Source organism: Muscardinus avellanarius, assembly GCF_963383645.1.
Source record: "Muscardinus avellanarius genome assembly, chromosome: 1".
Taxonomy (NCBI): Eukaryota; Metazoa; Chordata; class Mammalia; order Rodentia; family Gliridae; genus Muscardinus; species Muscardinus avellanarius.
The window spans coordinates 197,664,441-197,681,287 of record NC_137786.1 but is presented as its reverse complement, the minus strand read 5'-3'; the positions used below and the strand labels follow the sequence as shown (position 1 = coordinate 197,681,287).

The 16,847-nt window shown below is 33.4% G+C and overlaps 1 protein-coding gene across 2 annotated transcripts in view; it reads right to left on the bottom strand.

Annotated features, from left to right (window-relative positions):
* GAS2 (growth arrest specific 2) overlaps window positions 1-16,847 on the bottom strand; it is a gene marked incomplete at both ends in the record, with an annotated part of 120,204 nt that overhangs the window by 39,944 nt on the left and 63,413 nt on the right. Inside the window, 2 exons of one of the 2 annotated variants that reach the window (XM_080697240.1) lie at window positions 1,137-1,190; window positions 15,789-15,896. In XM_080697240.1, coding sequence (XP_080553366.1) covers window positions 1,137-1,190; window positions 15,789-15,896 — 162 coding nt within the window. The remainder of the gene's footprint in view (window positions 1-1,136; window positions 1,191-15,788; window positions 15,897-16,847) is intronic. The other variant, XM_080697241.1, reaches the window with a different exon arrangement.

Sequence of the window (16,847 nt, the reverse complement as noted above, 5' to 3'; positions counted from 1 at the left end):
ACACACACACACACACACACACGCACACAAACACGGTAAATGCATAAAGAAATATATGATGGATTAAAGAGTGCATGTAATTGTACTCTTTTTGAAATATAAACTAAATTTCATAATGAGTTTTCAAGATATGTTCATACTGTTCAGAACAAAACTTACGAAATGGAATCCTTCCAAAAATCATTTTATACATTTGTGTGTGATAGACCAAATTTTCTAAAGTAAGCTATTCTAGATCATGATTATTAAAAATTAAACATGAGTCAATCCTCCTATGTTCATTGGAAAACTCAGGACTTCAAATTCAAGTCCTGACCAATTTCTCTCCTCATTAAGCTTTATCACACCAGAGTAATAAATCACACATGTTAGTTAGATTACTGCTGATATAGCTGGAGATTAGGTACTGTGTCGTGAGCAGGAATTTGGCCAGGGCCCATCAGGTTCCATGTGTTAAATTGCAAAGAGCAATTTTTGCAATGAAAATAGACTGGAAATTAAATGATGCTTCGTTTTTACTCCACAACTGTATTATTTATATTTAAAGCTAGGTGTGGTGGTGCACCCTTGTAATCTAAGAATTTGGGAGGCTGAGACAGGAGGATTACAGTTTGCTAACAGCCTCAGCTACTTAGTGAGGCCCTTTGCAACTCAGTGAGATCCTGTTTCAAAATAAAGAATAAAATATAGGGCTGGGGCATAGCTTGGAGGTAGAATGCCTCTAAGTTCAATCCCCAGCACTGCAAAATAAAATAAAATAAAATATTTGAAAGCAAAGAAAATGATCGCATTGCATATAGAAGATAACACTAGGTTTAGACTTAAAAAAAACTTTAATAAGCTCCCTGAAGAAATACAGAAAAACATTGGATTTACACTAAGAAAGAAGACACAAAAGACTAGACTACTACTTTCTACTTAACCACAATAAAACTGAGATTGCAGGTTTTACAAATATTATGGGAAAAACAAAAGAGAAATATTGTTTAGTGACTCATTGAAACAAGAAAAAGAAAAAAAAAAACAAGTAAGTTATTCTCTTTTTTGTGCCCAAGTTCCCTCATTTAATTGGAGGCAAAGGCTTCACAGGCAAAGCTAAAAGGAGAGGTTTTCCCCTTAATTATCTAAGTAATTACCTTAAATGTCTGCTTTGCTTTGGCTGTGGAGACATAGGCACAACCATGAAGACCCTACTAAAACAAGAAGATACGAAGTTCATAAAATGCTCTTCGTCCGTCTCCATTGCAGAAAGGCACAGGAACATCACCTGAAAATGCAAACTGTGGTCTTTTGTGACACGTCAAAGAAAGCTAATGCTTTTAGGTACAATGAAAATGACTACTTTTATGTCTTTCCATATCTGACAATGATGGGAAGTCTAACTGCATAGTACTCACATTATGTGATAAGTGAGGCACACATAGTATGAGAACTATAAACTGTATTCAGCTCTTGGCATTTTAAAATAAAGCAATTAGAATTATCACTTTCTGAGAGTTCTGGTTTCCTGTTCCAAAACAAAAGGTAAAAGTAAGGAAATAATTTTTCCAGGGAGACCGACATCAAGTCTGTTTCTCCGTTCCACAAGAGAAGCACGCCAGGGTCCAATGAATGCCTAATACAATCTTGAGAAATGTGTTAACTAAATTAAGCCTTTATTTTCAGTGTGAAACTACCTATTTTGAGGGGAAATCCTGCCATCTTGTTCCGATGTCCACAATACCCACACTCTGTTCACCTATATCAGACTCTTGTTTTTGACAATGTCTTGCAATTATATTTACCCCCAGAAAATTGTGAGACAGATGAGCACTCTCTCTATTCTACCAATGCCTGCTGTCCTATTTAAACATGTATTTATGCAGCATCTTATTCTCACAGGGGTTTCAAGGAGACACCATATTTATGAAGGTGTTTTATTATTAAAGGGCTTTCAGTGAAAACTGAAGCACATGTTCTGGACAGTCTGTCTATGCCTCAGAGTTACAAAGTCAAATTGTCCCTTGAAAAGTTTTATATACCCTACTTGTGATTTGATATTATCATGGCTTCACTTTATTTATCAAATGATTGATTGATCAAAGTTATTTTTCCTTTTATTATAAGAATATTTTATTGTCATCTTTCCCTCAGTGAACATAGATAAATATGTTAGCCACAAAAACAATGGACACGAGGCAGGAGGGAAGAGTCTGATCATATTTTTGGTATCAATATTTTGATTAAAATTTGGGTTCTTTTGGAGTATTTCCTAAAAAAAATTGGTTATAAGATATTGAAGAACTATAGGAGATAAATAAGCTCTCCAAGGTTGGATATGAAAGGAAGTCCTTGGTTTGCTCCTGATAACACATAGGAACTACTAAGAATAGCCTTTGCCATAACTGATAGCCAATACCATGGCAATATGTTATGTTAGCTGTAGGTTGTTAGTGCAGTGGTAGGAGGTTGTGTTATAAACATCACTGTGAGGGAGAAGCTTTGGGAAATATATACTGCAGTCAAAATTTCCTCTTTACCCAAGATTATAGTCCACCACTGTCTTTTGTTTACCAGGTGGACAGATAATGTGACATTTAAAAACTGTATTTTACGAGATCAAATAATTTTTCTAATAACCAAGGTTTCTTTTTTTTTTCTTTTGGTGGTACTGGGGTTCCTGGAAACCCTTCTACCTCCGGGATACACTCCCAGACCTATTTTTATACTTTTTTATTCGGAAACAGGGTCTCTTAAACCAGCACGGCTGGCTTCGAATCTGCGCGATCCTCCTGTCTCCGCCTCCCAAATGCGGGGATTACAATTGTGCACCACCAGGCCCAGCAACCAAGGATTTCAAATGACCATGACTAACAAAACCAGAATCCTTGCGTGGGTAACATTCCTGTAACTAATGCACTGATAGGTGATGACATATTAATATGTTGCTCTCTGTGAGGCTGTTGTAGTTAATGTACTGAAACTTCTGGGGACCTGATGCTCACTCTTAAGTGTTAGAAGAAAAGGTTGAAGCCAGGTTTTCCCTGTATCTTCATGTAAATGAAGCCTTAGAAATATCCAATTATCTCTGTCTTTCATAATTTATAAGAATTAACATAAATAAAAAAGGCAAACCACATGTTGTAAGAAAGACTGATAACCAAGGTGTTTCTGGAAAAAGAAACAAATACAGTATTGAATGGGTTATTTTTAAAATAAAAAGAATAAGGAAGCCTTTTTTCTGATAGTATCTCAAATAATTATAATATTTTATTAAGTTTATCATATACTAAAATGTGTTTGTAACACAAATTAGACCTTAAAAAATGTTGGGCTAGATAAAAGATATTTTTCCTAGTGGCTCATGCCTGTAATTCCAATACTTGGGAGGCTGAGACAGGAGGATTGCAAGTTTTAGGTCAGTCTTAGCAATGTAGTGAGACTCTGTTTCAAAAATAGAATAAAAATGCTAAAAAGGTATAGAAATGTAACTCAGTGATAGAGAATCCTTGACTTCCATTCCCAGTACACAAAAGACCTTTTTTGTTTTTATAAGTGGCAAGGTTGTTAGGGGATAAGTTATGAAGGCCATATTGGCATGAGAAGCTGGTATAGAAAGAAATGGCAATGTAAAATAAATCCATAGGGAGGAAAGAAGTAATCCTTGGACACAGTGGTTTCTTGCTACTATTCTTTTAGGGAAACAGGAAAAACACTACTCAGTAAATGCTGAGGTTTCCTATTTTTTTTAGTAACATCAGAAAATTCATTTTTTAGGAAATTAAGTGATTTATCCCAAAGAGGATATTCAATCAAAATTCTTACACCTTGTTTTCCCAAAACCTACATAAAGAGTTCCTCTGTGTTTCAATATGCTTCTAATAATATGGAAGGAAATGAGAGACTATATTGCAAGTTTTAGATGGATACTAATGAAGTATTAATTACTCACAAAATTGTAAACTATATTAATTAGTAAAATTCATACTAATGAAATTGGAACACATCAACCCAGTGAGCTGCAGTGGAAAGCCTTGCAGTTAAAGAGGAAAAGGTATTTTTATGAACATTGGAATGGCAGCATTTCTCCCTCACAGCTTGATTCTATTCAATACAAACTCAAAAAACCACATTTGCAAAGTCTATTTCTTAATGAATCACATTGCCTTCTGTGTATGCGATTCAAACCCTTAGGAGAATGATATATAGTTTAAAATAACACCTATTTCTTAAATTTATTTTTTGGCTGCTAGAAGACTTATTAACAATTTAAAAACAAAACATATTATGTATAATTGTTCCATTTTTTCTCTTTTGCAAAAATAATCGTTCACATTTATGTCAGCATAGAAAATATAAACCAACAAATCTTCTTTTGGGGAAGATTACAAAGAAAAGAGAGAGAAGATTTTTACATATTTTGTAATTTCACATTACTGCGTAGTCTACTTCGCAATTTAAGCCAAATGACCTATGTGTATGTATGTCACTATTCCTATGGACTGCATTATGTTAGACCATAAGGCATTGATAAATACATTAAAAATAAACAACTAAGTATTTTTATTTATGCTAAGTTTGAAGAATATCAAAGGGAAATTTTATTGTATGATTGTCAAAACATAAAATTCAGGTACAAAAATTTTATAATATAATTTAACATGGATCAATTACTTACTGGCTGGAATACTTCAGTAAATTTACTAAATCTCTATTAGCAGTTTTATTGTTGACTAGGTATGTAAATTCATGATCCCATTAATTTTTTTGAGAGAGAGTAATCAGGCTAAAAGGAGATAATCTGTAAGAACATGCCCTTTACAAACTATATAAAAGTAAGAGATATCTTCAGTGTTATCAAGTAGGAAGATTTAAAATATTTCAGGAAGCATATTATTGAAAAATTACTGAGCTGGGTATGGTGGTGCATGCTTGTAATCCCAGTACTTGGGAGGCAGAGACAGAAGGATCACAGGTTCGAGGCCAGTCTCCGCTGCTTAGTGAGGCCTTCTGAAATTAGTAAGACCCTGTTTCAAAATAAAAATAGAGCTGGGGGTGTATCTCAGAGCTGGAATGCCCCTGGGTTAAATGCCCAGAACCACAAAAAAAAAAAAAATGAAATTGCTAGACATCTAACGTTAGAAAAGCTGCTTTCAAAAGCACTATTATTCTAAAATTTCAGTTTGCACTCAACCATTAGTTTAACTTGCTCTTTACTTAAAGAACTAAAAGGTACAAAAGACAACTTCACCTCCTTCCTCAAAAAAATCCTCTTTATATGTGGTATGTAATATATATGGTATGTAATTTATATGTTTATATGTGGTATACACACACACATACATATATATGCATATATTTTTGTATGTATGTATCCGGTAGTGGGGGATAAAGTTTTTTCTCACAAATTTTTTGATTAGAGATTTAAATTTTAAAAACAGAAAAAATCAATCTGAGACATCTTTTAATATGGATTCAAATGCCAAATCATCCAACGAATTTATTTAAATCTCTAATTCATTTTTACTTCACTCACAAACATGCATACTTAGGTGGCTATATAGATATAGAAACATTCGCACCAATAAAAAATGTATGGAATAAATTTATCTTAATGGCAGAAAGAAATTGGGAATGCAGATCTTAGGAAGTATGCATTTTCTCAGTGAATTCATTGGATTTCCCAATGTATCCTTTAGTTTAAATAGTTTTAATGTTTTAGCTTCCTAATAAAAAAAAATGTCTATTTGTTCTAGATGAAGCATAATGGCTATAGAAAACTATTCCGGTGCAGTGTCATCACATGGGTATTGTGCAAATTAAAGGTAAAGTCAAGCCGGGCGTGGTGGCGCACGCTTGTAATCCCCGCGCTTGGGAGGCGGAGACAGGAGGATCGCGCAGGTTCGAAGCCAGCCGCGCGCGCTGGCTTAGGAGACCCTGTTTCCAAATAAAAATGTAAAAATAGATCTGGGAGTGTAGCCTGGAGGTAGAAGGGCTTCCAGGAACCCCAGTACCACCAATAAATAAATAAATAAATAAATAAATAAATAAATAAATAAATAAATAAATAAAGGTACAGTCAACCTTGTTAGTTGAGTTGAAGATAAGAAGATGAGTGAAAAGAATACTTTTGGGCCACAGGAGTTAGATGCATATTTAGAAATCTGCTCACTGAAAATGGCAGATGGTGGCAAATTTTCAGGAAAGAATGATTTTGGGTTTTGAGCTGTCATTGATTTATAGCACACTAGAAGTGTCTCTGAAGAAAATGAAGCAAAAATTAATCACCTACCTTAAGCATATAGAGACCTGCCCAGATATATTAGCTATTCTTTCTATTCTTTTCATTCTTCTAATAATTAGGACATTTCCTTTTTCTTGCTTTTAAAGTTGGTGTCAGACCAGTGTTGTGTTAGGTCACAATTCTGGCTAAAATTTCAAGTTTACTGTATTTGAAAGTTTTCAATCTCAAAAGAAAAAAAGATTTCTTTAAAAAAAAAAAAACACCAAAAAACCAACACTGGCTTTTTTTTTTTTTTTTTTTTTTTAGGTCTGGGCATGGAACCCAGTGGCATTCGACCTCCGAGCTACACTCCCTGCCCAATTTTTTTTTTTTTATTCTTTATTTTGAAACCGGGTCTCACTGAGTTGCAGAGGGCCTCACTAAGTAGCTGAGGCTGTCAGCAAACCTGGATCCCATGGTCTCAACCTCCCGAATGCGGGGATTACAAGCTTGTGCCACCACGCCCGGCTCTCCACTGGCTAAATTCTTTACAGCAAAGCTAGTCATAATTTCTTTATTTTGCATTTTCTCACTATATACCACAGTATGGCCTTTGTTATATAGAGTTAGGAAGACTTCATACCATTTGCAAATCTTTTGAGAGATGTTTTATCAGAGTGTAAATTACATCTCTATTACTAGCTCAGTCTCAGTGAACATGAATAACTGACAATGAAAGCATCTTTGATGGAGCAAAAAATATTTAAAGAGAAATTAAAAAGCTGAAATCTTTATATTAATTTTAAGTCTTATTGATTCCATTCCCTAAAACAGTGTCCTTTTGATGGCAGTTGAATGAGAAGGGAGCCACGTTTGGAAATGCCCATGTTTTAACAGCATCCATGTCTCTCTCACCCTGGATCAGAGCACTACAAATGTTGTCTGAGATTTTATCTACATAAGAAGAAAACACAGTCATTTTTGTTTCTCCTCGAAGCAAGTATAAACCATTATCTAGTCCTGAAATCAAACAACTGCTATCATAAATTTCTAAATTAGATGAAAGTTTAATTTTTAAGAAATCATCATTTTTTTTTACTTCCGGCTACTGAGTAATGGCTGCTTCTGAAATGTTTTCACTGAGATCAGTGGAGAGGCTTTAATCTTCTTGCTCGTTGTTTCAAACCCCTTTGCATTTTTACACAATGGCCCATTTTTTATCACCAATTTAAACCAGGCTACTTTTTACTCACAATAAATCAATATGTGTCATAAGATCAGAAAAGAGTGTAATATCCCTCACTATCACTGGCCCTTTCCTCTCAAGTCCCTGAAGACATTTTCAGGCTGTGTTGCTATAGCAACATAGCACTGGTGCGTTTTTTGCTTGGGTTTGTTATAGAAAGTAGATTTTTACCACACAGGTATAAACTTGAAGAATTTTCATGGTAAAGAAAAGAAGCACACAGATCCAAACTACAATGTGTATGAACTTTCTATTGATCTATGATGATTTAATTCAAAAGCACGATAAAGAAGGTAACTCCACAGCATTGAAAATCTATTTGGAAATTTCCAACTAAATTATTTATTACCATTTCCTTACATAGTTCAAGTAGTCATATTTCTTAAGCTATGAAAAAATATTCATAAACTCTGTTACCATGCAATTTCACATGGTTTTACCCAAAGGTGGAGGACTGTTTTAAAAATGTCTTGAAATAACACTAATAAACTTACACCTAATACAGTTAGCAAAAAAGTCTCAACAGGACTATAATGGCAGTAAGAAAGAATTATCTTCTGATTGCTATAAAAATATATCAGAACAGATAACAAGAGACACAACAGAGAACAGTTGCAACGGCCAACCTCTAACCTGTAATCCTCCTGTTTCAGTCCTCCAAGTATTGGAATTAAAGGTGTGTTTTATCATGCTCAGCTCAACAATATATCTTAAATCATTTAAAGTTCTAATTAGTTTTGAATGTTAAATGAGATAAATAATATAAAGCATTTTGAACAGTGCCTCACATATAGTAAATGCTTTATAAATATTATCATATTATGATCAAATATATACCTTTTTGATGGTAGTCATTATTGGTTATGAAATTATAATGCTCTTTTTATCCTAAACACCTTAAAATAGTATAAAAATACAATAGTTTGAATCTTAAATATGTCATTTCACATGGGAATACTAATCTTGAGAATAAAATACTAGCTTTTTTTTTTTTTTTTTTTTTTTGGTACTGGGATTCCTGGAAACCCTTCTACCTCTGGGCTACACTCCCAGACCTATTTTTATACTTTTTAAAATTTGGAAACAGGGTCTCTTAAGCCATCGCAGCTGGCTTTGAACCAGCGCGATCCTCCTGTCTCCACCTCCCAAGCGCGGGGATTATAAGCATGTGCCACCAAGCCTGGTAAAAATACTAGCTTTTAATGGACTTTTTACAGGTGGCAATTTGAAATGGAGTATGTTGTAGGTTTGGAAGTCAGGACTTGAGTCTTGACTTCATTCTATCACTTGAACCTTAAAATCTCTTAAGACCTTAAACTCTTTAGGTCTTTTGTTGTTGTTGTTGTTATTATTATTATTATTATTATTATTATCATTATCATTATTATTATTACCTATAACAAAAGCAATTTCCTGGCTGTATGGTAGAGAAGATTTTGTCAGGTAATATATATATATATATATATATATATATATATATATATATATATATATATAAAGTAGCTAGTAAAATGCCTGACACAAATCATTTTCTTGGAGATAATCATCTTTAAAAAGAAGTTGAAGGCAAAAAAGAATATATTAAATAGTCCTTATTAGAACCTTACAATATGTGGATTTTAATGTTGTCGATCAAAGTATATAGAACTTTTATCTCAATATAATTATGTTCCAAATTATTTTTAAAATTTACTTTAATTTATAATATTACTCACCAAATACATTTTCATACCTTCTAGCCCAAGATAATGATATGAGAAAAAGAGTAAAAGGAACTATTTCTGTTTTCTTTTTTTCTTTTCTTTTTTTTTTTTTTTTTTTTTTTTTTTGCAGTACTGAGGATGGAACCCCGGGGCATTCTACCTCCAAGCTATAATCCCAGCTATTTCAATGGCTGAATATGTACTTAAACCCTAATTCCACCATTCATTACTTATGACTTTGGTAACTTACTCAAATTCTGTGTCTTAGCTTCCTCAAAGGTAAAATGGTAGAGCAACAAATATATACCCAGTGGTTAAAATTAGATTAGATAGTGTGCAAAACAGACTAAGTCTTTAATAAGAGTCATGTAAAAGGCCTGTTTGAACTCTACTATGTCAACTCTTCTTCACAAATAATGTTTTGAACGTCTTCAGGAATGATTACTCATTGAGCTACTCTAGAGTATCTTAGGGTAATGATGGGTTATATTAAAAATATTTATCACATCAATGCCTAAGCATAACACAGAAAGTCAGATACTTCACAACATAATATGCCACTAGCAGCTATTTTCCAGAAAGTCCTACTATCAAATATCAAAGCAGCTTCATTAAGTGTAAAGATTTTACCCCATGGATCTTCCACTCATTAGAGCCATTCACATCCATTTTATGCATTAGCACAGTTAGATCAGTTTATTGTATTAGGCTATTTTCATGTCACTGAATACTGAGCCCTTATCAAATGGTACAACAATAGTTGAAGTATTTATTTATTTATTTATTTATTTATTTATTTATTTATATTTTGGTGGTACTGGGGGTGGAACCCAGAGGATTTTCTACCTCTGGGCTTTACTCCCAGACCTATTTTATACTTTATTTGGAAACAGCGTTTCACTAAGTTGCCGGGAGCCTCACTAAGTAGCTGAGGCTGGTTTCCAACCTGTGCCATCCTCCTGTTTCAGCCTCCCAAGCACGGGTATTACAAGTGTGCGCTACCACGCCTGGCTAATAGTTGAAGTTTTAATGGTTAGCAGAAAGAAAATTAAATATGTGGCTCATTGTTGGGGTCCTCAAAGTAAAAGCGCATTATCCAAACGTTTGATCAATGATTCCATGTTTTCTAGTTCCAATACTCTCAATGTTAGTTTTCAAAATAGAGAGATAAAAAGTACATATAAGTAAAAGCAAAGTTTGCTACAAGTTCACAAAATATTTCCTAAATAATAGTCTAATAATGCCAAAGCCTCAGTAAACCTCCCTACCCTTTTGCAAAAAATGCAGAAGTTAGCAATAAGGCTACTAAAATGAGAAAAGATTTAATTAATCTGACATCTTTCTGAAGACCTTCCATTTATTTTCAAATTTTGCAATGGTATCAGATGAGGACTTCTCTTGGTTCACAATGTTTAATATCAGAACTAAATGGAGAATAAAAGATTCTTCACTTATAAATCTATGTCCTCAACAAATGAAGGCTATTTTTCAATTACTTTTCTATTCAGTTCTTAATCATAATAATATATCATTTATACATAAAATATTTTATATATACATATAATTTAAAAGCTCATTTTACCTTTTATGTTATATCTAAAGTATTTCCTCTCAGCAGTATATAAAAATTTCAAAAATATTCATTTTTGGTACCTCAATGGTAATATTCTTTCAGGATCAGACATTCCAGTTTATTTTATTTTATTTTATTTTATTTTATTTTATTTTATTTTATTTTTGTGGATCTGGGGATGGAACCCCAGGGACATTTGACCTCCAAGCTATAACCCGTGCCCTATTTTTTATTCTTTATTTTTGAAACAGGGTCTCACTAAGTTGCACAGGGCCTCACTAAGTAGCTGAGGCTGTCCACAAACTGCGATCCTCTGGTCTCAGCCTCCCAAATGCTGGGATTACAAACATGCACCAACAGGCCCAGCCATTCCAGTTATTTCTAATTATATTATAGTACAAGGAATCACTTCCTACATATAATTCTTTTTTTGTCTAAAGATAGTGGTTTTCAACTTCAGCATATATCACAACAATCTAGAGGTCTTGTTTAAAACAGACAGCTAGACCCTGTGCTTAAGGTTTCTGAGTCAGCTGGACCTGGGGAGAGCTCAGGAATTTGCATTTCTAATACTTTCTCAGGTGATGCTGATGCTGCTTATCTAGAAACCACTTCAAAAATTATAGGTAGGTTATATACATAGACTATAGTCATAAAATTGGGAGTGCCAAGTCAAATAGACATTTTTATGGCACTGAAGACATATTTCCTTAGTTTCTTCTTTCAAGCTCATGCAGATTTATCAACTTATTTCTTGATACTTGAAGCCTAGGCAGATAAAATTTGATTGAATAAGCAAAAAACAAGAAAAGGAGAAAAACCGAACTTCTTTCTTCCCAGAAACCAATACATTAGGTTTGAGATACATCATAAATTTACATTTTACATTTTCAAACATGAGAAGGAGGGAGGAAGGGAATGGGGTGGGAATCGGGTAAGGGCTAATTGGGTGATATGTGCATGTATGCCTCCAACATCTTGTCCTCCATTAAGATGTATGACAACAATGCACCAATAAAAAATAAAAAATTTTCAAATGTAAAATGTGAAATTTTACATTTCAGAGATACATGTCACAAATAATTGTAAGTATTCAATTTTTGGTTACTGTGAAAATTGGTAGGTCAATTTTATTACCACCAACTAAATTCAAAAGTCACTAAAAAATAACTGAAATATGTTTACATTGTAGGACAGTTAATTTGTATGTGTACCATGTAGATAAATATAATTAGTCACATTCAATAATTCAAAAAATGTTGCTTATAGGAAATTATAGGAAAAAAAAACTGAGTTTGAGAAACTGTCTTTGATCAGTTAGAAATAAAAGTGCTCCCATTTGGCCAGGGCATTATTAGTAAGTTTGCAGAAAAACAAAGTCATAAACCTCAGGTTTTTACCTTATACTAAAATATTCTTTACATTTGGCTAGAGATTAAATCATTAGTTATAAGTAGAAATATATGCATACAAACACACATTTGCATAAGTATTTGTGACATCCATCTACCTAAGTACACATTAGATAAATGGGTAGGACCTAGGAATAGGTAAGTAGGACACAGGCTTCGTAAAGATATTCTCAGCAAAAAACATTTTCCTGGTTCTTCCTCTGAAATCTGCACATGTTTTATTTTTACTTTTCTTTACTGCTTTTATTGGAATGTGTAAAAATAAGGTATGCTCATGTTACGCAGTAAATATGAAACAATACACAAGTAAAGTTATTGGGTGTTATCACTGAACTGTGGAAGGCAGTTGGCAATGTGGATGTTAATTGTGGTTTTTGCTGAGCAGAGTAAGTGAAGAGTGACCCTGTTAGATGCAGGCTTATTAAGAGAATATTGTATTTATGACTTTCTGGAGGATAATTCTTTATAAGTCAGTGTTTTGGTAACTGTGTTATCTTTGAGAATAAAGTTAAGAGAATTAATATACTTAATTCTCTGTGGTTCTTTGAATTTAACAGGGTCATTATGCTCATATAAAGGCACTACTGCTCTCAGAATGGGAAGATAACTAGGTGAAATGGTAAGGTCCCATGTGTGCTTCATTATATGTAGACTGTAGAGAAAAAATACACATCAGCATAATTGAGTGAATATAACCATATTTGACAGCCTCAAAAAAGATATGACAAAGTTTAAAGCATGGCCATCTAAAATTGTAAACTTAGAAATGTGCAACTGTAATAAAGATATCGTAAAGTTTTTATTCACAGTGTGTGTGAGAATTTTTCTACGGACATTTACTGTTAAATGCATGTGCTCAACCAAGCAGAGTTTAAGTATCAGCAACAAGAATCATAAGATCACTAGAAAACAAATTCAATACTTCTGAGTGCTTTTTGAGTAATAACTGCCAGATCCTTGCATTAAGTTAGGGCAGAACAAAACCAATTAAACAGTTCCTGCCACAAACCAAAACTACTAGCCAAACCATGTGCACATTAATGAGACATCCTTAGTCTGCACAGTCAACAGAGACTAGGAAATTGGGAGAAGATATTCAATGAGCAGTGAATGTGGCCGGCCTATGATATGTTAAATCCTTAGCTAAGAGGGAGAATCAGAGACAAGGAGAAGAGCCTTTTAAAAATCACTTTATGCCGGGCATGGTGGCGCATGCTTGTAATCCCTGTGCTTGGGAGGCGGAGACAGGAGGATTGCGCAGGTTCGAAGCCAGCCTCGCTGGCTTAAGAGACCCTGTTTCCAAATAAAAAATACATAAAATAGGTCTGGGAGTGTAGTCCAGAGGTAGAAGGGTTTCTAGGAATCCCAGTACCACCAAAAAAAAAAAAAGTAATAAAATTTAAAAAATAAAAATCACTTTATCCTACCAGGGTGGAAATTTTCATAACCAGCAAAAAGTTAGAAATTTAAGTGATGATGTTCAAGGATATTTCCTTTGGGCAAATAGTTTTGGTTTCCAGCTTAGTTGTCTTTTAAGAATAATTTTCAAAAGGCAACTATTTTCATGTGAAATTTGTTATAAAAATAGCAAAAGCATGCAAAATTTAAGTGTAAAAGTCAAGAAAGTAAATTGTCAAAGTTTATTAAAACACTCCTCAAAAGCACATTATAACATGATGCTATAATTTCCTGGGATGATCTGAATAACCACATCATGTTTTCTGCTATCACAGGCTTGCCTGGGGTATTAAAAGTAGAAGCAGAGTGTGCACAATATGTCTTGATGTATTCACTGATATTCAATTAAAATGCCATCACCAAAGAATTGGATGCTAGTTTTCAATAATGTAAATCTCATTTCCTCTATAGACAATATATGAGTAGAATTTAACAAAGAAAAACACTTCTGGAAAAGAAAAATGGAAGGTTAAAAACACCTCACATGTTAAATACTATAAAAACTTAACATTATTCATACTTATGGATATTAAATTCTTTGATGGTTGAAAAAGTAATGGAAAATGGAACACAAGCATATATAATACATATTTTTGCCTGGGGGTAGGTTACATTAGAAAGAAAATCATCTCATTTATTAATCATGTGTTTTATAAGAATTTCTATTATAAAATGAAAAAATTGTTTAAATAAATAAAATCCTCTATTTTGATTCTAGGCCCAGGAACCTAATAATGGAAGCTAATCCCCAACTGAGAAAGGTTAACTTGGTAAAATTTTAACACATCCATGGAGATTCTCAATCATTGTTATTTAATGCAGTACAGTTAAAGCAGGCAGCCTGTCTAAAAAAAGCAAAAAAAAAAATGCATGTTATTCTTGCAATAGAGAACAAAGGAACAATAAGCAATTGGGCAACTGTGCTTTCTAGAAAGTCCATTCACCCAGAGTTATTCTCAAACCTCTAATAATAACATATTGTTATATTCCTTTTGTTGCCATTCATAAGCTAAATAGCATTATACCTGAGAAAGTACTTTACAAATCAGCAAATAGCCACCTAAAATCAGATTAAATTACAAAAACAGTTATATATTTTAAAGCTAAATTATGAGAAAACTTTTTTCCAAATACATATGGCAGAACCTTAAGAAAAAGACCCATCATCCAAGTAAGTATCAGTTAAAAGTTGAAATTAAGAAAATTTTACTCTGACAAAATTTCCACTTGGGCATCACACATTTGAATATTTCAGAAACATTCATTGATTTTTCTATATGCTCACACTCAAATTTTTGTGGTCTACAAAATATTATACAAATCTTTTTAATTTATTCAAATGAGAAGAGAATCCAGTTCTTTTGAGTCATAACCTTTTCTTTAGGAAATGACTAAAATATAAGGCAGAAAAATATTTTATTAACATATTCCTATGAATATTAAATATTCCTATGAATATTTAAGTGCTATCTTTTTTATTTTCTTGTATTATAATAAATGAATTCTTGGTGTTAGCAAAAATCACAAGCTTATTTTAATATGTTATGTTCACTTGGTTATTAGCATAAAAGATTCCAACAGAAAGACCTGAAATGTGGCTTTACTAAGCCATTCAGAACTAAAAGACCGTCCATAGTTTAAATTAGGAATTAAATTATGACCATGATAAAATGGACAAAGACTAGCAAATCATCATTGCTCTGAAAAATCTTATCCTTACTTAGAAAACTAAAGCAAGTTATTATTTACTCATGCTACTACATTGAGCATTTATTATCCTCATTTTGACTCACAAAAGATACTTCTTAAAATATCATGTTGAAATAATCTGAAAGTTGGCCCATTCCAATAGAATGATCACTTCCATAACATGAGATATAGAGGGTCAGAGGAGGACACTGTTTCTATTCCCCAGGCAATGTAAGGGTCAGGTAGCAGTTCTTCTAAAACTAAATGATTAAACAAACAAATAAAAATTATCTCTTTGCATTTAAAAGATAATTCTATTTATTTAAAACTCAGTCGTATATTATCATGTATACCACTTAAAAAATTATTCATACCTTGAAGCATTATCACTACTGTAGACACCATAAACAAGCTCCAGCTTAATCACTTGAATTTCTTTTATCATATTTTCCCTACTCAGGCTCTGAATTTTCTCATAAACAACAGGATAATAAGTAAATTTTACCCTGATGAAGAGAATCTTTTCTCCTACTCGGTATCTTCCTTGGGAGAGCCGCTCCACGCAGAACTTGTTCGGGCATTTGCAGGGGGGATCTTCAGAAATTCGTTTCACCTGAAAAAGAAGAACAGGCATGTTCACACTCTTTAGTTGGGTTGCACGTAGATAAATTTTAAGTCCATGGACTATTAATAATCTTAAATTTGTATATTTATGGGTATGTTTTGAGCATGGTAGAATCATATTCCATGTAGCTATGTAAAAGCCAGGTTCTAAAACCATCTACCCTGGCGTGGAGGCACACACTTGTAATCCCAGCATTCTGGAGTCTGAGACTGTAGGATCTCGGTTCGCTGACAGCCTCAGCTACTTAGTGAGGTCCTCTGCAACTCAGTGAGACCCGGTTTCAAAATAAAGAATTAAAAAAAAAAAAATAGGGCAGGGGCTCTAGGTCGGAGGTAAAATGTCCCTGGGTTCCATCCCCAGACCTGAAAAAATAAAATAAAATAAAAAATAGGGCAAGGTTGTAGCTCGGAGATCAAATGCCCCTGGGTTCCATCCCCAGAACCGCAAAATAAATAAGTAAATAAAATAAAATAAAATAAAATAAAACATCTTCCACAGGCTATTGAGGGCACTAAGGCAGAAGCCAGGGAAGGAGAGGGTTGATGCTGGAGAAATAAATGAGGAAATGAGTTGGCTGTATCTTTTGGAGAAATAAATAGGCCATGCACATGGAGTTCACAAGATAAATCTGTTAAAAACTAGAATGAGTATTGGCATATTAACATACTGAGAACTAGAATGCTTTGCATAGTAACATTAAATGGTTCCTCATTATAATGTAATTCTATCAATTTCACTCATTTAAAAATAAACGAGAAATTAATTATTGTTCTTGTTTTTAACATGTCTATTGTTGGTCTTTTTTTTTAACTCTAAGCATTTCTCTAAGAAGTCATTTCCAATTCACCCAGAGTCACCATGCAATTCACCTCAACATAGCAATATCCACCGATAAACCCAACTTTGATGGCCATATCTTAGAATTTATGTGCATTTTAT